Genomic DNA, 23,016 nt, shown 5'->3' on the forward strand with positions numbered 1-23,016 from the left:
CCTAGAACAGTCAGCGGGGCTATCCGTGAATAGTTTTGCGTTAATTGTGATTACGAACCGATAAAAAATCTTATTTTCGTAGCATTTTAACGGAAAACGTTCATCATCGAAGATGCCATTTTTGTATCCTGCAATTTTACGATCGATGCACTATTGCCAAACTTACCTGTAATCAAATCAGTCCACACTCCACATGTTCTTCTACATCGTGACTGTCGCTGTCGCATGTAAGCACCCTCTTTGGGCAATATAAGTTTATTGATTAGCCCACGGCTATCCTCCTGCAATCTGTACAACATTAACAACATTTTTACTGTTCTCTTCCGCCATTCTTACAGGATCCATGCTCTCCAAGTATGAAATCAACAGTGTGGCAAAAGGGTCCCGGGTTCGAATCCTGGTCGGGCTTGGTTGTTTGTGAATGTCCATTCATCAATTTCATCATTTCATCACTCATCCCCATCTTCGCAAATTAGCCAAGAGGCACAAAACGCGAAGTAAAATAAACTAAATAAATCAATCAATCAATCAATCAACAGTGTGGCAACGCTGAAGACAGAGTAACTAATTGCGAACGTCGTCAATTCTTCATATCAACAAATATGGCTACCATATTTGTATACTGAGAATCATTGCGAGAATTGAAAAGCTTATTTTTTAACTTTTACACGTTAATGAACAATTTTTTCACCTCACCCCAACATGTTAACTTGAGATAAATCATCACGACTAATTATTTCGTGAGTATAAGACGTAGCATAGAAATTACAGAATGGTCCGGTATGTGTGCGGGACAGAATTTTTTGGGTCGGGACGGGAATTTTTGTAAATCCCGACATTCGGGACGAAAAAATTTGCTTTTCACTTTTAGTGATTGTTTTTTCATTTCTAGAATAAAAACATACAATTTCCGATAAGTTCCAGAAACTTACAATGCAGAAAACGTCGAGAATTAACTACCTTTTAAAGTGACCATTCGGTATTTCCCGACTGCTTGGGATCCCGAAAAGTCGGGAAGTCATTTCCCGAAGTCTGGATCGGGATGGGAAATTTTTTTCCCGATCCCGGTCCCGACTTTTCGGGATCCCGCACACCTCTAATGAATAACGTTGAGTCGTTTACTGTTGATTATGTTATTTGAAGTTATACATGCCGCTGTTGTGAAGAGATAGATGTTGGTTGGTGATGCTGTATTTCCTGGAGTCTTGAACAATTCTGGTCCCATTTTATTTCTCTTTTTTGTTGTTGTATCACTTAACATTGAAAATATTCTTTCCGTTTCCGCGTTAGAATGTGGCAATGTTAGCACTATTTTCGCGAGAGTGGAAATGTTTTCAAAAAAGAACTGGCCTTAAAAGTTCTTGGTAACCGATAACATGTTTCAAAATTCTGATGGAGATTTTTTGGTTAGTTCTTTTTTCTCCTCCTCGCTAAAGTATCAAGATAAACTAATCAATTCATTCCAAACCGAGCACGAAAAAAGTGCAACTGACTGGTGAGTATGCTTTGCACCTTTGCACAATAAAATGTTGTTTTCCAAGATTGAAAAAAGTCCCTACGTTTTCCCTTATTTGGTAAAATCTGTCCCTACGCGGGGCGAAATATAGTGAAAAGTCCCTATGCGTAGGGAGATGTCCCTACGGTTGGCATCACTGGCGACAGGTGTCGCGTTCGTTTAGTATGAAGCGCCCTCTCGCGGCTGACAACTCACCCGACCCCCGATAAGCTGCCGGAGCTGTCGCGACAACTGAGGATAAAGTAGCGATGTCTAATCTAAGATTAGACGTCAGAAATAAGGTGCCAGAAATATTTGTATTTGGGAGGACACCTTTTCCAGCATCCTTGTGACAAGGTACGTGCTTATTTCAATTGTAATTGTAACTGTAATTGTGAAAAGTGGAAACATTACAAAGCAAGCAGTTTCTGTTACGGACTTCCTACAAGTCAATTTGCAGGGAAATGTTGCAAGAAGGGGGCGCTCGGCGGCCGATGGTCTGACGGTAAACGACTGAAATAACCTCCCTGTATATTAGGCCTTAATTGACACGTGGATATCTGAGGGGGATTCTGAATTAAACTTTGTGGGGACAGTATCCAACTCTAGGTCTTAGATTATGGCGAGTACTTTAGTTAGAGGGGGAGTGAGCATTAAATTGGAAGGGATATCCAATTCTTGTGTATTACTATTGTCTTAGACTGTTGCGGAAATTCTGGTGTGGAGACTGAGAATTAATTTTTTGGAGGAGACAATATCTAGTCTTCAATATTAACAGTAAGTCTTAAATTGGCATGGACATTTTGGTGGTAGGATTGAGTATGAAATTTAAAGGGTTAGATAGAAAGCTCTTGATAAAGTGTTAAATCTTAGATTGTCAAGGGATTTCTTTAGTGGAGAGAGAGTTCGAACATTACATTTTGGAGACTGTATTTAGCGATAAGGCATCCACACGTTTTCGACCCCGAATGTGCCAATGGAAAAGCTGGAAAAGGAAAAGACTAAATATCTCCGGATCTTAAGATAGTATTGACATCCCATTAAATTAATATTCTTCAAAGCCTGCAAAGAAATGGATGTAAAAATTTTCTTGCTCGCTTCGCTCGCAGTCCTTTTACTCTAAGGCTAATCGGGACTGAACCTACAGTTTAAAGTGGGATCCACGCGATATTCTCGATTATGATGGACGATTTTAGAGGTGGTCTTGAGTGATGGCACCCCTGTTTAGGGAGGAGAGGGGCAGATCAAGTATAATGTTCAGTAAAGCTAAGAAAAAAGTTACTTTTTGTAGACACGCTGTCGTAATTAAATATTTTGTGGGGATTACGATAAGGTTTAAGGGCTCGAATGATATGATTTCCGGGGGAACGCATGACATGATTTTGAGGGGGATGCGGCATTGGCCTTGGGGGGGATGGGCACCCTGAATCCTGGAACATTCAGGTTAGTTTATTTTCTATCTTAAACCAGTTGTCTGTGACATCTTAAATATTACTGTCACCTGATCGTATTATGTGGTCAAAAGGACACACGGGAAAGAATTTCCGTTTGTTGCTTTAATTTTGGACATTTGTATATATATTTCAATTTTTCTTCCTTAGTCTAAAGTACAGGTGTCTTACAAAATCATAATGTAAAAACTATTACATTTTCATTTAGTTTTCATTCTGATATACGTCGTTACCAGGTGGAGGCATATGGCACAGTCGTTGGGATCCCACTTTAAACTGTAGGTTCAGTACCGATTAGCCTCTCTGGGCATAAAGTGGACTTACAACAACAAATCAATCAATCTGACGTTCATTAAATTTAATTGCAAAAACGGGAATGTTTAATATCATATTGTTACTTTAACTAAAAAGTAGCAATATTTAATCATATCCAATAACATAATTGCTTTCTTTACTTTTCATTGAAATTTGACACTAGTGAATTTACATTGCTTCCATAAAATAATATTTTCATATCATATTTCATTCTATAAGTAAGCAAACAATAGCCTATATGTTAAGTATTTTTTATACAAATATTTGTAACACTATCTTTATGTCGTGGCCATTTTGTTTGTGATTTCAGTAATTCTGGATATATTTAAGCATGTCAAAATAATACACGCATGCGGGCTATATCAGATTAGTTACTTATTGCAAGCACCAGCATCCTATAAACTCGTTTAAAAAACCGCACACACTTTGCCACCCCTGTCATGACCCCCTTCCCGTATTTATTGCGTTTTCTGGCAGTAAAAAATCATATCAACAACAAGGGTAAATTTACAGTACATGCCTGCGAACACAAAGAATAAGAAAAAAAATTCTGGGGCTTGTATCGCTAAAATTAGGTCTCAATCAGCAAAAGTCGTTAAGAAAAGCTGGTTGCCAAATTTTAAATTTTATTGGTGCTAGACGGCGATACTGCGAACGCGCGCTCGTGCTTAACAATAGGTAATAATTGCACAATTGTAATAACCAGGTTGGCGTTAGAGAATAATTTTACAAGAACCGGATGTTATCGATATTTTAACATTACATAATACAAGGGCCTCGCGGATATAGTTCGCACAGGGCCTCGCATTCCCTAACGACGGCCTTGATGGAATCGCATTCAGGAAGTCCTGGATGAGTTTTCGGCAGATAAGGAGCAGAAGGCAGATACGAGAAACAAGAGCACGGGATTTTCACGCAGGATGAACGAACTTGAGACAGCAGTTATGGCGACTGCCTGGAACGATATAATTGGCCGTCTCAACAGTACGAGCATTAGCCTCCAAGATCCTACAGTCAGAATGAATACGGCAATTGGCTTGATGGCATCACTGGTCGACACGGTTCAGTTTGCACGGGATAGATTTGACGTGTACGAGCAGATGGCGACCGAAAAGGTTCAACACGGCGAATGCAAAGATGAGCAGCGTCGAGGCCGTAAGCGAAAGCGAATGCCTGATGAAGGAGCTGCAAACGTAGCAGATCTCAGCCAAAGGGAAACGTTCAAAACTCAGACGTATCTGGTCACGATCGACAGTCTGTTAACTGAACTGGAAAAGTGGATGAAGGTATATGACGATATTTGTAAAACATTCGGATTTCTCTCGGAGCTAACGTCATTGAGCATTGAGCAGATCGAGGAAAAAGCAAAGAATATCGTTTCCTCGCATCCAGATGACTTGGAAGACACACTGACGGCTGAGCTCGTACAGTTTGCTGCATTTATGTGCACTCAAAAACCGGTGACTGTGAACGAATCAGCAGAGCTTACCATGTGCAGGCTTCTGTCATCGTTGAATCATTCTCAGACATTTCCAAACGTCGAGATTGCTTTGCGCATCTATCTGTGCATGATGGTGTCCAATACCTTCGGTGAACGGAGCTTCTCAAAGTTGGGAATAGTCAAAGGAGAGATGCGGTCTTCAATGGGGCAGGATAGGTTAAGCATGCTGGCGCTTATGGGGATTGAGCATGATCTGCTGCGCAGCCTTGACTTGACTGACAGAATTCGCGCTTGCTAATGCTCGAAAAACAGCAATATAAGTAAGCAGCACTAGCGCACCTCTCTAACACGTACATTTGCACGGGACGGCAAGCTCAAGGGGGCAGCAAAATGTATAAAAAAAAATGGAATCTGCATTATTTGAGGCAGTTTGGTCTTTTTGGGGCGGAGAAAATTAAAAATAAATCCATTTGAATATGCAGTATAAAGCAGAAACGGATAAGAAAAGCAAAGAGTAACTGCGAAAGAAAGCGGTGAAGAAAGTTTATATTAGTTGTCCTCTTTCAAAAGCAGCTATTATTGTTTTTTCTTTGAAAATGGTAAGCAACGTCTACTGTGCGTGTGCGGTGCCAAGTTACAACGTTATGTATTGTTATGTTATGTATGTATGTCGCCTGTCCGCCAGTCCTCCGCCCCCGCCCCTTGTTATCGAGGTTTGAGTTAAACTGACGTGTCGCATTCGATAGTCGGAAATAGAGCTACATTGTTCTTTGACGTGTTGATCGCGATAGGTGGTGATGATAGGTATTGCCGAATCGCAAGACGCAATAGTAAGTACGTATGTAATCAATACGTACCGAACAAGCTTTATAACTCGGGTTTGCATTATTCATGCATGAGATTCTCAGAATTCATTCACAAAAAAAAACAAAAAAAACATTAATACACTTTTAATAATAAGGATTTTCATTTTCAGCTAATCATATTTGTCATGTACACATCTCATCGATTTGCATAAATACCTAAATATTAATGAACTGAACACGAATACATTGCACGTCATATCTTTACTTTTTTTTTATCGAGAAACGGATAAACTATAACATAAACATAAACACTCTGAAACCACAGACAAAAAACGCTCCTTTGCAAACTCACAAATTATCTTCACATGGCCAAACTTTGCTCTGATTGGCTGTTCCACAGAATCCAGTCGACGAAAGCTAGTAGCAATTAGAACATGTCGTATTCCTCCAAACCAGTTAAGCAGTCAGCCAGGCGGCCATGATTACTAACTAGAAAGTCAGTTCAGCGCCAACTAGGGCATTCCTACTAGAAATCCCGTTCCGTGTGATAGGGGCTTACAACACACACTGCTTAGTTACCCAGTGCTCAAAGCGCACATTCCTAGCTAGGAATACGCTAGTTCTAGTTTGGGGATAGGTGCATCCTTGTATGGATCAAAATGGAGACGATTCAGAAAATTGAGGGATATCAATGTAGATAATCCTATCAGGGAGGATGCTTTACGAAAATTATCTTAACCGGGGGATAGCATCCTCAGCATTCTCTCAACTTGGAGCACTGTGCTTACCATAATAGGGGATTTTTTCAGCAGCTTGATGATTAAAGTGTATTTATCTTGGCGGGTTAATAAGTATACCCTGTGCCGTCTATCCTTGGAGCAAGCAATCAAAAGCAAGTGTCTGCGGAAGTACCGACGCGAGATGAATCCACCAATAAACATGAGAGAGGAAACATGCGTGGAGGAGGAGGGGCGACTGCAGTTACCAAATTTCGAGCAGCGGGTACTGCTTCCCTCAAGCAGCTGGATTCCCCCTCCCCTTCTTTGACGCTATGCGCGGTCTTGCTCCAGATATATCCGGGACAGAGTATATAGTTAAATGCAAGTTGTCTTACTCATTTACCCTGCGACGTGCCATAATGGCACATGGTGTGGAAGTCGGGCTCCACACATCCTCGTTCGAGTGCAAGTGTACGTCGTGTGATAAGCACCACCCTGCAGCCGCCTCTACCCTCCACCTTTACGTAGGGACATATAGAGATCATATACCCTAGAAATCGAACCATAGTCTCCCGTCTATGAGTCAGACTCTACTTCGATTTTGTTACTTTCCACCGTGAGTAAGATGATACTCGCACTCAGCAGGTTGAGGATTCAAACACTTGGGCCGGCCAACCAGGCTTAAATTTACCCGTGTTTCACGGCACTCACTCCAGACGAATGCTGTGATGGTACGCTTTAACATAGGCCAACACTGTTTTATCCCACCTTATGTTCCTTTCCTTCTACCATCCTTTCCCTTTTCCTGCTGGTGGAGTAGTTGGAGAATGCCCTAGTAAGTCACAGTTCGTCGTAGATTTGATCCCTACAATCCGCAAGTAAATGTATTCACGATAAATGGACTAGGTATTTCGAAACATAGGGATGGAATAGGAAAATATAAATAACAAATAGTTTCATAATAACGTCCTCGGCATCTTGTAACAAATGCAGATAGTCTGAAGTGCTGACAGACCAAAACTCAACTTAAACCAGAAACAAAACTGGACAATTTCAATAAATTAATAAAGCAAAATAAAGGCCAAAAGTACTTTTGCTTTATTGGAAACGTTTTAGAAATTACATTTACATTAATATTTGATCTTTTATTACAATATGCAATATTTTTTTCAAATATCAAATTATTGAACATATTGAAACATGGCTACCACAAAGATGAAAATTTCGTACCAAAATTGTTCATGTAATAACTTCTAATGCACTAATAATTTTTAAATGCCTAAAAATACACTACAAATTGACTTCTGTAGTTTTAGTTGACAATGTGATAGTGGTCACATATTCTATCATGTTGATACTGCTTGAAATGAATTGAACATAAAAGTACAGCAAAACCCATAACATAGTTATATTTAGCGCTTTTGGTCAACATATGTAGTCCGGACGAGAGATATGATTGAAGTAAATGCATACAGTACTACGAATACATCACATATCATATATATATATATATATATATATATATATATATATATATATATCATATATACACTGCCGTGGTAAAAGAGAAAGTAATCTACCTTAGTTTCTCACCAATCGCTACATTCAGGTACAAGAAATTTATCACATCGTGGTAGAAAGATCGAATACGTAATGTTGAAGACGTTGAAGGACAACACAACTAATCCATCCAAACTTTCAGACTTTTGAATTGAGATCAATACAACACATAGGGAATAAATTACTAGTACTGATTCCATTCAAAAACAAATCTTTATACCAAACCAAAGATAACCACATCATTTTTTCTATATTTATCTAGTTTGTCCAGCATTTAAAGCTCAAAAATAGATCTTATGTCACTGTAAATTTGATTTATGTATTTCCACACTATAGCTCTTATCCAGTCTTTCGGCGAGCGGCCTACATGCTGGAAAGGAAAGTGGGGAGCGGGAAAGCGACCAATTCAGCGCGATGATGGAACGTGGCGCACACAGCACATCCTCCCGCAACGTCGTAACTCTCGGCGCCACCGCTGTTGTTTGGCTGGTCTCCTGCGTATTCCCCGCTCCCCACTTCCCTTGCCAGCATGTAGGTCGCCCGCCGTAAGACTAGACAAGAGCTATAGTGAAATTATTATTTAACAAATTAGAAAAACGTGAAAAATTGCATATTTTTTGCGTTAGAAAAATACTATCGTGTGAGTGATAATTTTAAAATTAATAAACATAACAAATTATATAGACTATAAAAATGTATTTGAAACATTGTAGATATGTTACAATTTTGAGACAGAACTCATCTTTCAAGCAAGATTGCAAGGTTCAATGCTACTGTTTGTAATGAAGGGTTTACAAAAAATAACAGGAGAAACCATCACATTTTTTATGTACGTTGGGTCTAGTCCGAATAACAGATATGATTGAAGTGAACCCATACACTATTCAGAATATATCATACAAATCATGTGTACACTGCTGTGGTGAAAAAGTTATCTTCTATAGTTTCTTCCATATCGCTAGATTCAGGTACAAGAGATTTGTCACATAATGAGAGAAATATTGCATTCTCCCTGTTGAAGATATAGTCAAGACAACAACATATCTAATCATCCATCCAAACGTTCAGACTTATGAAATGAGATCAATTTAATACGTCGGAAAAATAGCATAAATTATTAGCAATGGTTCCATTCTACAAGATTTTTTTCAGATGAAACCAAAACAACATAGCAATTGTTATATTCTCTAGTTTGTACAGGATCAATAGCTCGATAAATATGTAACTGTAAATTTGATTTATTAATTTCCACGCTAGTGAAATTATCATTTAAGAAATTATAAAAATGTGCAATTTTTTGATGTAATGAAATACTAGAATTTGATTGATAATCTGAAAAATATTGAAACATTACAAACAACATAGACTATAAAAATACTTATTTTCAAAACTACATTTAACTAACTCTATAGTTATGTAATAAAGTACAAGATAAACTTTTGAGTTACAGAACCCATCATTGAGCAAGTTTGCTAGGTTCTTTGCCATTTGATCTAATTTGATGGCTTGTTTCATCGTGTGAATTCTGCTTGCAATATATACAAAAATACAGCAGAACAAATAATATAGTGATTATTTTGTGTGTTGGGTATATACAGGGTGACTGGTAATTAGATGTATTCCTTGAAAGGGGTTAAAGTAGAGACAATTTGCAATAAATTTGACAATATGATACCCCGTCCGAAAATGAGTAGTTTTCGAGATAATCGAATTTCAATTGTTTTTTTAAAAAAATGACAATTTTCCACATAAAAAGATGAATTGAGAAAAAACTGCTCATTGTATGGAACTTATTTCAGCGTTTTCTGATAGCTAACAAATAAGTGGTTCGTTGAAAAAAAAGTTTTTTCCCAAATAACAATCACATGTAAGTAACGGGTGGGTCTAAACTTACAAGTGATGATAAAAAATTGCACTCTTAGCTTACTTGGCAACGTATTAATAACATAAATGGTATGACACGAAGCGTACAAATTACTTAAATTACTTCCTTGTGACATCAGCTATCCAACAAGGTACAAATGTTGCTAACATTCACATTTGTGTACAAGAAATAATACTTCATTCATCTTCATGTGAATGGAGTAGTTGTATTTACGGTACTATAAACCCGAGAAAGTACGAACCCCTCTCCAGCAGATTTGCTATACTTAAATCAAGCTCAACATGCCTATATGAGTTTCTTGCTCTAGTGTGGAACCCTAGTCTAACCTAAGAATTTTGGAAAAATGCCCTCGGGAATTTTTCAGAAAGGAAGAGCCTCCTCAGATTGATTTGCTTATACTTACAAAAGGCACTTCTGTGAGATTGTTGTCCATAAATTTGTTAAAAATATGCCCCTCTTGTGGCCATACTTAAAACTAGGCCACCCACACACATATACACACATACATACACACACATACATACACACACACATACCCACACATACATACACACACACACACACATATTTATTTCTGGTTTAAGTTCAATTGGATACCAGGCTTAATTTGTTTATCTAATATTAAAACAATGTAATTCTTCTAGAATTGCTCCGTGACTCTCTCATTTCTTACGTCATAAACATATGATTTTTCTCCTATGAGAATAACACTACATATGGTGTCTTCGGGTAAAGCCTCATGGAATTCACAGATAATTTTAATGTTTGTCCTGTCATTAACCACAACTTGTTTCCTTTTTGAAGTGTTGATTACAAACATGGGTCTCCGTGCTTTGAATTCATCTGGTGAGTAATACATGTCAGTACTGCCAGTAGTGACACGCTTGAAAGCCGAAAAAGCCTCATATAATTTAAGAAAATCATCCTTGGAAATGTCTAAATTATAATTTTCTCTAGGAAATACCTCATTTCTGCCATTTTTAAGATATATGTTCTTGATGTTGCAGTTATCAAATTTACTTGAATTTTTTTCCTGATTATTGTGTCTCCCAGTCTGAAACAGTACCACCACAAAATCAGGCATGTCGTATTGTATGCTGGAGAATGAATTTGTAGCATCAAACTCATAATATGTGCCAGATGCGGGCTTCTGTACGCATTGATATGTGTAAAATTGCAGAGGAACCTGTGGATTTTTTATTATATCAGCTTTGTATTTAAGAGCATAACTGGCCTCATATTCAACAACAGGGATTCTTAGCTCCATAGTCTGAATAATGCATTTGCCTGCATCAGGTAGGGTATTAGGCATAGCTTCTCCTGTAGGGTTTAATGTGCTGTACCTCATCAAAGCATTATTATCATTTGCAGCTCTTCTAAATGTAATTCTTAACCCACCCTTCCACATAATATCTTTGTAATCCGAGAAGAATCCTGGCAACAGGCGCATGGGGAACAGCACTGTGTGGTTTTTAGATAATATTTTATCACCAGCCTCAAATCCCCCTATTTTGTAGTATGATGCTTCGGTTTTGGATAATTTTAATGTGGCCAAAGCTGTGGAGGTAATGCCGGGATAATCTACTCTGTTTATAACAACGCCATGCTTTCTGATCTCAATTTCAGAGAACAGATGCGGCACAAAATTGTCCACCAATCTTATATTTGAATTTGCCGGATAATCTGTTCCATCGAGCTTAACAACATCAAATTTGATGTACAGATCTGCTCTGTGGGGGTGTATAAAACCGTCCCCTACATCAAGGTCAACCTCTATTTCTGTGTTGGGTTGATTTAAATTTGCAAATGTCCTCCTGTTTGGGGGGAATGATTGTAGCTCATAACTCTCAATATTTTCCATTGTATGTATTTTTATTTAAATGTTAATCTCTATGATTGCAGTTGTTGTGGCTCCAGCAAAATCAACTAATTCTTCTTTTTCATTAGTGACCATCAATTCAATGTAATCTATTCTATTATGGCACACAGGAAAATATAATGTTGGGGATGGATTGTAGATGATGGGCTCCATGAATTCGGAATTAGGTTTGAATGTTGCAATGATGCCGGTTTGTTTGTGAGTGCCTATGCCATTTGATTTGGTGATCATACCCTCAGCCACATTACAGTGAATATTCAGAGTCTCTATGGCTAAGAATTTAGGTATATTCATAGCAGTGTGTTTGATGGCTGGTTCGAGTTTTGTGTTGTTCTCAAATCCCAACAGCTCTCCTATAGTACCCAGATGCACTGTCTCCGTAGCAGATACAATCTCTACTCTGTGAGTAACAGAATTTTGACTTAATACTATACCTCTGGGTAATTGAGCATTTAGAGTGGACAGATTATACTGCCCTGGAGTGATGACAATTTTTTGATCCCCTACTGCAATTGTGTTGTTGTGGTGCGTAATATTAGGGATCAAGTACATGCCGTAAAATGCTCTGAGAGCTATTGTTTTGGGATACACTATGTCATCATGTAATTTGAGTTTCAATATTGAATTTTGGCTGGTGAGATGGAATACCCCCATGATGTTTCAGATACCACAAGGCCTTTTGAAAATTTTCAATTGATGGTTTATTTATTTGAGACATGTATCTGAGAACAGATAAACACAAATGTCCGCAATTAACATCTTTGAAGTTTTGAACACGGGCATTATTGTAATAAAGATTAGCTGATTTTAGATATTTTACTAAATTTTCAGGTGGAACACCTCCAAATGAATCAAACACAAATGCCTCATCGTTTAAATATTTAAGATAACAAATCCAGTGAGTGCCCTGATTTTTGTACTCATCCAAATTAACAATGCCACACTCTTTGTTGAGTGGTTGCTCCGGTAAAGAATCAGACATGTACACACCTCTAAAATTTTTGATGCCCAGTGGCTTGATTAAAGCTTCAATATCTTGGTTTGTAAGCGGCTCTTGCTTTTTTTAAACTTACTCATGGCTCTCTTAACACCTTTGCCTTTTTTCTCCATGGCCAGGTTATGGCGCTTCTGCTCATCTAATTCTGCCTTATTCTTCTTGGCATCTATTACTGTTTTTGCTATGGCAGCTGATCCCCCAGCCAAGCTCCCAACAGCCCCGAGAGCAGCTAAGATGGCAGGGATGGTAAATATGAATCCCCCCACATGTGATTTTTTCCTGGATTGCTGTAATTTTTTTAATTGGGGGGTACTAAGCAACAATTTCATACCATGCCCTTTTGCAATACAAGAGCTTTTTTTCTTGCGCTGCTTTTTGGTCAAGAGACTGTCAATAGTTTTAAGAGATTTAAGACCTGCATAAGGTATTTGATACATAACACCCTTGGCCTTCATCCTATGTTTATTATATACATGTTCACAACCCCCACCCCAGTTTTTGTTTGGTGTTCATAGCTATGGTGGTTCCCAATGCTGCTATTTTTTCACTTAAAGAAGCATCTTTGCTTACAAATCTACCAAATGCAGCCTCTTCTAATTTCTTGTCTGCAACATGTCTCTTGTCAAGATCAGAATGTGTGTTGTATGCAATGTCATGGTCTCTACAAGCAGCATCTAGGGGATTAACACCAGGATCCCCTCTGTTTAATCTATGATCCAATTTTGTGCCTGGACCACAATACTGATAGCCTGGAATGTGTAGTTCAAATGGCAACTTGTTTATAATGTCATTAACCAGCCCCCGACCCTCAGAAACATTCCAAAATTTAGGTGGTAGAGTATTAATAATTTTTATGAGATATCCAATCCCCTTAGGGTCATTCACTATAAAATTAGACAATTTTGTACTTATCATGTCCATAATTCCAACCTTTTCATTGTAAAAATTGTGGTTGCCAGCATTTTCCTCCCCAGCTATCACCAATAACCTATCTACAAGTTTCCTGACATCATCAACCCACACAAATTCTTTAGGCAGGGTGTTGTATTGTTTGATTCCACTGCCAGTCTTGATCTGTGACCATATGGGCTTGATTAAATTATTGTATTTTGCTCCACTGCTAGACTTGACTCTTTTTTGTGTGGGATCATTGTTCTGGTATAGAGCATCTGATTTTATTAATATTTCTTTGTAATGTTCATAATCTTGATCTGTATAGCTGCCAGGCCTTTTCCTAGTCATCAGTTCCCACAACCCAGGTGTTCCGGGATACTTAACAAAAGCACCTTTTTCTCCGAGACGAGATTCTGAATATACAATTATATCATCCCCCATAAATGTTACTCTGAAATTGCCAATTCTATGTATGATGCTACCATCAAGCTCTGTGTCGGCATATAAGCCAAAAACCTCATCTTTGTTGTCTTTAGGTGTGGTTAAATATTTTTGAGCAAGAAGACCCAATTCAATAGGATCCAGAGTAGCTTCAATTCTTCTAGGAGCAACAGGACTAGGTGTATGAATACTGGAAAGTGGGGTGAATGGATAATCTAATATGTTCCTAGCAGCTACAGGCACAAGCTCTGTGATCAAATCTTGATTTTGCTCTGTAACAGTTTTGATATTCTTACCTAAATTATTAATAGCATCAATTACAGGCTGTTCTGTTTGTTTGTGTTTTTCATAAATTCCTCGGTTCTCTGATTTCCATCCCTTAAATCTTTTTACAAGATAATCTCTTAACTTAAGATCATCAATGACTGGTCGTTTCATGGTTGTTTATTTATGTCTCAACGTCTAGAAAATCGTTGATTTTATTTCTGTATTTGCCAGTATTAGGTTTTCTTGTCATATCAATTGTGACAAACCCATAACTGTCCTGGTTCCAGCACCTGCTGCAAAATTTGGAAAAATCATTGTAGCTCAAGTCCCCACCTACATATTCATCATGTATGTGTTTGAGGTTGGTATGATCTTGATGAAACACACATATAAAATTGCTGTTGTCTCGGATCAGCTGCTTCGGTATTTTAGAAAAAGTCTGTGCCAGGTAGAAGCAATCAATGTTTTTGTGCCGGCCCTGTGTAAAGAAATTTCTAACCTTGTTTTGATTATCCAGTATAATGTCATCAAACACAACAACAGAATTATCGAGACATTCATCAAGTGGCTTAACATCTGGTTCAAAAGTGGCAATATCCAATCCATCATATAGCTTCATCAGCTGCTGATATTTTAATTGTTCCAAGCTCTTAGAGAAGACATACAAGTGCCTGTTTTTCCAGTCTAACCAGTTGGGTGCCAATAAAAAATTATCAACCATTAGTGTAGTTTTACCACAAGCAGATGGCCCAACAATAAGACACCTAATATTATCAGGCAGCAAGTTGCCATTTCTCTTATTCTGTTGTTCAGGTTCTGGCAGCCTTTTTATAACATCCCAGGTGCTCATATTATCACTTTGTCTGCATCGATCCAGCTGTTTTCCGGATGACCCAGCCATTTGACAAATAACTTGCTGCCTTTTCTTCGGATGATTTTCTCTATGAGATATGTGTCGGGCTGTTTAGTTTTGCTGAGCTCTTGTTCATAGAATCGGCCTTTGAGAATTTCTCCTCGGTGATCTTTTATTATATAAGTGTTAAGGGTCCCGGGTTTAACTTGAACCACTGTAAATAATTCGGTGCTCCAGTTTCTTGTAAAGCCTCTTTTGAATAAGTGCTTATATTTGCTGATTCTTACTTGGTCGCCCACCCTCTATTTGGCCCTTCCTGTTGTTGGCCGATATTTAGGATAATAAACAGTCCTGATCAATTTTTGCTCATCAGATGAAGTTACTTCAGAGGGTTTCATGTTGATTGTGGAATGGACAGAATTGTTATATTTATGTAGAAGTTCTGGAAGAATATTAAGCCATTTATAATTACCTTGGAGTGTAAATTGTTTATACATAAGATTTTTTAAGGTTCTGTTGAATCTCTCTACAATTGAGGCCTTGAGATCACTGTAACTCGAGTAATGTTTTATTGCCTGGCTTTTAATAAATTGTTGGAACACTGAATTATAAAATTCTTTGCCATTATCTGTTTGCAAATAGCGCGGTGATCTTCCTGAATGATTGATGATTGTCCTGAGGGCTTCTGTAACACATTTTCCAGTCTTGGATTTGAGTGGCACAGCCCAGGCAAATTTTGAAAATGTGTCTATCACAGTGAGTAGATACTTGTAGCCCTTGTTGATTTTGTCTAAGTTTTTCAACTGCCCACTTGACAACTCAATCAAGTCGCTCTGCCATAAATCATCTATGCCCTTTGTGACTACTGGCAGTCTCTTATAATTATGTCTGGCTTGTCTGTGTAATTCATCAACAATAATTTGTCTAGACATAATATGTAAACAAGAATATTGCAACTATAGGGTATTCAGCAGCTGATACTGCAGGATTTTCTAAATATAATTTGTCCCCTATTTGTATTTTAAATTCCAGAGTGCCATCATCTTCAGCATAGGCTGTTTCTAATGTATTGGGATCTGTAAAATCCTCTAACTCTACACTGGTGATTTTTGGTTTGTTGTCAGCATTTGTTATTGATAAGGTGGGGTAGTGGTGTGCCTGTGGCTGATGCCAATATTTGATCTTGATTGGTCTCAGTGTGCCTCCAACAAAAAACTGGTAATAAAATTGTGCAGGGGACAGCATATATATTTTGCCGCTTGGTGTAAATGGAGAATCATATTCTTTGTTGGGGATGCTGTATAATTCAAGAATTACTGTATGTTTTGGATTCTCGATTATGCCCGTTATTTCTTTTTCTGCTGTAAGCAATCTGCTTGTTACAGATTCAAGGTGCTCATTGATGGTCCTAACAACATCATCATGGCCTGGCTTGATTTTTACGTCCACAACAAGTTTTTTGTATTGTTGCACAATCTCTTGAAGCTGGGTGGCAAAAACAGACAGAGCATTTGCTTGATTGGATTCCATGGTCCCTAGCTGTTGCTTGATATTAGCTACAATTTGTTGCAAATTTTCAACAACTGCCAATTTTGAATTTTGAGCAGTAAGATCATGGACCTGTCTTCTGATATCCTCAAACAGGGAATGCAGTTCATTAATATGTTGATTGGTTGGTAGAGTGGCCACTGTCTGAGTGAGTTGTTTGATCTCTGTCTGGATATTCTTGATATCTTCTGATTTCAATATCCTATTCACTGCTCTCTTAATATTTTTAAGTTCCTGTGATGTGGGAAGATTTGAAACAGTATTCTGCAAAAATTCAAGTGCCAATTTTACATTGTTTAATTCAGAAGCATCAGCCACATTTTGCATGGCATTTTGGAGCAGGGCTATATCTGCCTGAGTGGGTGTTGATTGTTGTAAAATTTCAAGCTTTGTTTGGATATCATCTATCAAATGATGAAAATGAGACAGTTCAGATTCAGTGTTGAGGTTTTCAAGCTTTGTGATTTGGTGCTGGACACTGACAAGGGTATCTACAATTCCAGGCAGGCGAGATTCTAGTACATTTGCCAAATCATTTTGCACTGCTGCTATTGTACCTTCAAGATGGGTTATGGAACTTTGAATTTTTCCAAAATCTTCATATGTTTCAAGTTGCAGCTTGATGTTTGCTACACTCCGAGTTATTGCATTCAAAGCATCAGAAGATGGCAAGTTGTTCATAAAATTTTCAAGTGTCTCAATTTTTTCTTTAACCTCGGCTATGGCATTGTTCAGAGGGTCCAGATTAGGTATCTGGAGTGACTGAATCTGTTCCTTTAGAGTGGAAATCACTAGATCAAAATCTTCTTGTGATTTTATGCTTTTGACAATTGTTTGGAGCTGTGTCTGGACATTATTTATCTGTTCCTCCAATTGCTGTTTCAATTGCTCGGAGTTGTTAGCCTGGGTCTTAAATTTGGCTTGAAGAGCTGCTACAGCTTCTTCCAAACTTTGAAAATTATCTAATGTGGCCAGGTCAGTATATTTCTGAAGCAATAATTTGAGTTCAGAATCAATTTTAAGAAGAGGGTCCATGCATTGTGATTGTAAATTTGTAATTTCTAATTGAAGACTGGCATTGAGTGTGGTCTGTAAAGCTTGTAAATCACTTCTTAATTTCTTGACTCTGACATCAAGCATCAGAATCTCATCACTGTGATCTTCATGTCTTGTATGGCCAAATATATCATTAGGCATTTTCTTTTAGTGGTTATTTATTATAGAGTATCTGATTCTTAATTCTATAAAAAAGGGTATAAGCTTGTCATAGGATCCAGGGACCTCAATATATAAGCAGTCACCAGCAGAAACAGTATAAACAGTGCCAGAAATCATGTTTGAGTGCTTAATTCTATAAATATTTCTCCCTACTGAAATTTTAACATCACCCTCAGGGGTTGTAATAAATTGCAATTGCCCACCTACAGGTAATTGGTAATGATTTAAATTATTGTTAAATATGTACAATATTTTGCCTGTTTCTTCATCATTATCTGTAAGTATGCTGTTCAGATGAATAATTAACAAGCCACTCAGTTTAGACATTACAGATTGTAAATCAGGAGAGGCTTGTGGTGTTGGCAGGTCCATAATAGCCTGTTTTTTGAACCCAAATAAGTTCATAGGCATGTTTATTTATTTCAAATCATGCTCTGTAATTGGGCATTGTTTGCCACTTTTCAAATCACAATGCCCCCAAGGTAAAGTATGTATGCCACATGATAAAATGCATCTCTTGTCATCATGTGGGTCCAGGGCCACTTTTGTTACAATATTTGAAGTCAACAAGTGATTCTCACTCTGAATTCTATTTTCTGATGTTCTGATTGAACTCTGTGATTTGATGCAATTTTTATAATCTTCAAATACAAGCTCTTTTTCAACAGTAACTCTGCCAATACCCTTGGCCTTTTTGACAACAGCACTACATGTTTTAAAACTGTATACCTTGGCACTTAACCCAGCAAATTCCACAATAACATCACCAAGTGTCTCATCTTTTAACTTGCCAGGCACCTTTTTGTTGTGGGGTTGAATTCTTGTATGTTCACTGGTATCAAAGTATTGAAACAATTCAGGCTGTGACATATCTTGATAAACATCTTCTGTTTGAATATCAAGAATAAAACTATCCGTATCCATGTACAATAATTTTACACGATCACCATAAAAAGGTTTCAGCACATCATAATACAATGTTAACATATGTAATTTGGACAATTCCAATATCACAGCCCCTACATAAATAGGTTTATCAAATTTGATTTTTGTTTTCATCATGTTGAAAAGTGCCATGTGCTCATCATAAATTCTTCTGTAATTGAAGTTGGGCTTTGCAACCAATTTTTTGCTCCGGCTGGGGTCAGTAATTATTTTAACATCGGTATGTTTCCTGACATTTTCAATAGTTTTGCCATACACTGAATTCACCATCAATTTAAACAAGCTCTTATCAAATTGGCTCTTTGCAGATGTTCGAAGCTCCGTGTTTGTATCAATGTATGGTTTCAACCATCTTGAGTGCCTGAACCTTAAGACTTTGCCAACTTTGGTCACTTGGACACCATGTTTCATCAGGAACTGGAGGTTTTTGTAATATATGACATATCCCTGTTTCGGCTCCAGAGTCATCATGAGCTTCTTCTGTTTAGAGCCAGGTGAGCACTGAACCTCGGGAATTGGGGGCAGATCAGAAAATTTGTTGTGTAAATGATCTGGAAATATCAGTTCAGTCTCTAAGAAGAGGCCATATTCACTGTCATCAAAATTCTGAAGATCTTCAATATTGAAATCTTCAACCCACTCAAGCCCTGCATATGGCAGTTTATCCATCATAGCGTGACCATAGAGGTTGTTTGCATCTACATACAGTATATAATTTGATGGCCGTGCTGGATCATAATCAGGCATATGCTTGTTATTTGCTCTGGCATATCTCTGGGAACATTGCACCATCCCCCCTCTTATACCTTTCTCCATAAACAGATACTTATCTTGATCGTGGATCAGATCCAATTGCTTTTTGGTATTGAAAAACATTGCAGACCATGCTAGGCCCGGGGCACTGAAAAAATACACTGGGTCCAGTCCATAATTTTGCATGGAAGATTTTCTGAATGTCTGTATTATATCAGTTGAGAGGGTCACATCAAGTTTCAAATAAGCCATGTGATAATCACGAAATGTCTTGCATTTTAAACTCTTCCACATCAATTTGGCATGGTGATAATCTTCATCAGTGATTCCAGATCCTCTGATTTTGCTGTAAAATGCTTCTTGCGGTGGCAGGGAACACTCATCAAATTTAGAAAAATCTGTGACATAGTCATATGGATATACACCCTTCCGCCTAATTAATTTCAGGTCCTGATTTGGAAACGAGGCACGTGTGATTTTCAAGTCATCATCAGATAATTGAGAGGCCAGTGTGGCCAGGCTAGCAGGTAAAAATCTGTAAGAATCAAGAAATCTTATGTGAATAGGAACACCATCAACTTTAATTATCTTGCTAATAGATATATATTTTTCATCATTTTCAGCTAAAATGTTTAAATTCTGCTTGTCAAACCCCTCGTACCTGATCAGATGATGGAAATCATAATTGGATGCTCCATGGCAAAATATGGGGACAAATCTTGGTCTCTTGATCTGAATATTACAGCTATTACACAGGGCCTGTTTATATCGACCATCTGTATGAGAATGGTGTTTCACCTTGATATTTGTATCTGAAAATTCAGAATCACATACCGGGCATTTTTTTGCATTGTTGAAATCTTCAATCTGTTCCTCTGTTAAAGGCAACATAGGCTCTGATTTTAATAAGTTGTTAGATGCTATGTCACGGCACTCATTTTCCATTCTATGTGCAAATATTTTGATGGCATTTGGTCCCACGTATAAGTATGGCTCACTAGCTACACCATCCTGTACAACCACATAACAAAAGCTGGAAGGTTCATGTAGCTGGTACGGTGTAATTGATGATTCTTCTGGATCTGGGCTACAGAATGCAATAGGTTTGAGGTTCGATTCGAAATCACAGACAATATATGCTGGGTGTTCCAACAGGGCTTCAAACTTTTTGAATTTGCAATTTTCACTTGGATTGGGCATCACCATATGAACAGGTTTATGGTTCCCACAGTATTTCAGATGCTCAATTAACTTGTTTTTAGCAATTTCTGCATTCTCTTCCCGAACCCCCTTCACCATTTTTTGACCATCAAATACAGTTAAACATCTTCTGCACAACTTGAATATTTTATGAGTTTTGTCTAGTTGTGTTCTCACTAAAGCTTCAAGATTATGTATCAGAGTGTAATGGTATGTACCATCCCCTTCAATTAAGAGCAGATCAATCGGAATAGCAGATTCATCATCAATTGTGCTGATTCTGAGAGGTGCTATCGGGCAATTGCCAGTGGAACAAATAAATACATTAATAGATAATTGTTTGCCATTGATGTGCCTGGCCCTTTTTTCAAATTTATCAATATTCTGAACTGACATTGGATATTCTAAACCCTCCAATGCATCGTCAAAAAGATGTTCATGTTGTTTGTAATAACTTATTCTCTCAGGATGCCTTGAAACTAGAAACAAAGCAGCTAATATACACCACAGAAAACATTTCTGGTCGGTATTTTCTATATTAACCACGGCTCTTTTGTTTTTGATATTGGCAGGTAATGGCACATAAGTGGAACCTTGTAATGGGCTGAATTCAGAAATATTAACATATAACTTGTGTGATGAACCGCATAGGCTCCATCCGGACTCTTTTGCCGCAAATTCAGAGTGTTTGATATTTAATTGATCTATCAAATTGCCTATTATTGTGTCTAAATTTGCATTTGAATATACCGGTACAGTTTCTGTTATGTGGGGATGTGTAAATTTTGTGCCATTTGGCTTCTTATATTGTACAAACAATTTGAGGGAGAGCTTATAAGAGCCATTTTGTGCATTAAGAATTGCCTGCAGATTAGGATTTATACTGTTTAAGAAATTCTCAATGCCGCATCTTGGCTCTGATACAAACTTGTGATCCCTTAATTGGCCGTTAAAACTGCTACGGATAGGTTCATGGCGTGGCTGTTTTGCTGCTCTGGCATTAAGAGGTGCTTCGTGCCTTCTTTTCAGACCAGATGTAGATGGTTGTGCAGAGCAAGTATTTTTATGTGTATATGTGAAATATTCCATGTTATATTTTCTATTGCATTTGGGGCAAATTTTTGTGGGAGTTTTGTATTTGTCTGGATTACAAATTTTTTGATGCTTGGCCCAATTAGAGCTGGATATATTCTTATTGCATTGATTACAATATTTTTGATTCGGCATTTTTGTTGTTGTTTATTATATACAATTTCATGGGATTCAATTCAAAACTTTATACTGGATAAAAAATATCAGTTGGGTTCAGCACTGTACTTTGTGTGTGTGTATGTATATATGTGTGTATACACTTAATATTTTTGGCTTTGGTATTTATATACAATTTCTTGGGGTTCAAATCAAAACTTTATACTGGATCAGTTGAGTTCAACACTGTACTTTGTGTGTGTGTGTATGTGTGTATGTGTATTAATATTTTTGGCTTTGGTATTTATATACAATTTCTTGGGGTTCAAATCAAAACTTTATACTGGATCAGTTGAGTTCAACACTGTACTTTGTGTGTGTGTGTATGTGTGTATGTGTATTAATATTTTTTGGCTTTGGTATTTATATACAATTTCTTGGGGTTCAAATCAAAACTTTATACTGGATCAGTTGGGTTCAGCACTGTGCTTTGTATGTGTATGTATATATGACCTTACTTGGATTATTCCGCCAAATTATATGCTTCAAGTCTCCTATACTTTGGTGGAGTAGTGGGTTCCACTGCCAATCCAGCAATAGTGAAGAATCTGCACTGTACCCTGGCTTTTATAGTTTTACAGAGCCAATAGAAACACTGTATGGGGTACATTCAGAAACATGAGCTATTCTCTAACATTTTTGCCGAAGTACTTTCTTCTGAATGCACATCCCGTTTTTCTGCTGAGCATACATGCAATCCGTACCGCAGCGCCTCCACGCTTAGGGGAGCGGAATTGTCTGGAACTAATCGATGCAATCCATACCGCAGCGCCATTGCCTCCCGGCGCGGCGGTGGACAACTCTGGAACTAATCGATCAGAATAAAACTGCCCGAGCTCGCTCTAATAAGACTCAATGCAGGCAAATAGAACTGTGCACCGTGCGGAAAGTATCGATCCCACCGCTTTGGGGCCGTCATGCGCACATATTGTTCAAGTATTGATCTTATACTTTCTCGGGGCTTGATTTTATATATGAACAGATTACAACAAAGAAACTGAATGTAACAAATGCAAAATATCCTAGTTTCTATTCAATCCATTTATCTGAATTGAAGAAACCAACAATTCACATATCCCCATACCGCCGTATGCTTGTCCT

General features: G+C 37.8%; 1 protein-coding gene across 1 annotated transcript; it reads left to right on the forward strand.

The window, feature by feature from the left end:
- Window positions 1-4,181: 4,181 nt before the first annotated feature.
- Window positions 4,182-5,000, forward strand: LOC145983607 (uncharacterized). The gene has a single exon (XM_083116670.1). The coding sequence runs from the start codon at window positions 4,182-4,184 to the stop codon at window positions 4,998-5,000; it is 819 nt and encodes a 272-aa protein (XP_082972796.1).
- Window positions 5,001-23,016: the final 18,016 nt, after the last annotated feature.

The sequence above is a fragment of the Lepisma saccharinum genome, chromosome 2 (assembly GCF_977018435.1).
Source record: "Lepisma saccharinum chromosome 2, izLepSacc3.1, whole genome shotgun sequence".
Taxonomy (NCBI): Eukaryota; Metazoa; Arthropoda; class Insecta; order Zygentoma; family Lepismatidae; genus Lepisma; species Lepisma saccharinum.

Bases quoted from the DNA above. Each gene is read 5' to 3' on its own strand.
- LOC145983607 (XM_083116670.1), top strand. From the start codon at position 4,182: ATGAACGAACTTGAGACAGCAGTTATGGCGACTGCCTGGAACGATATA.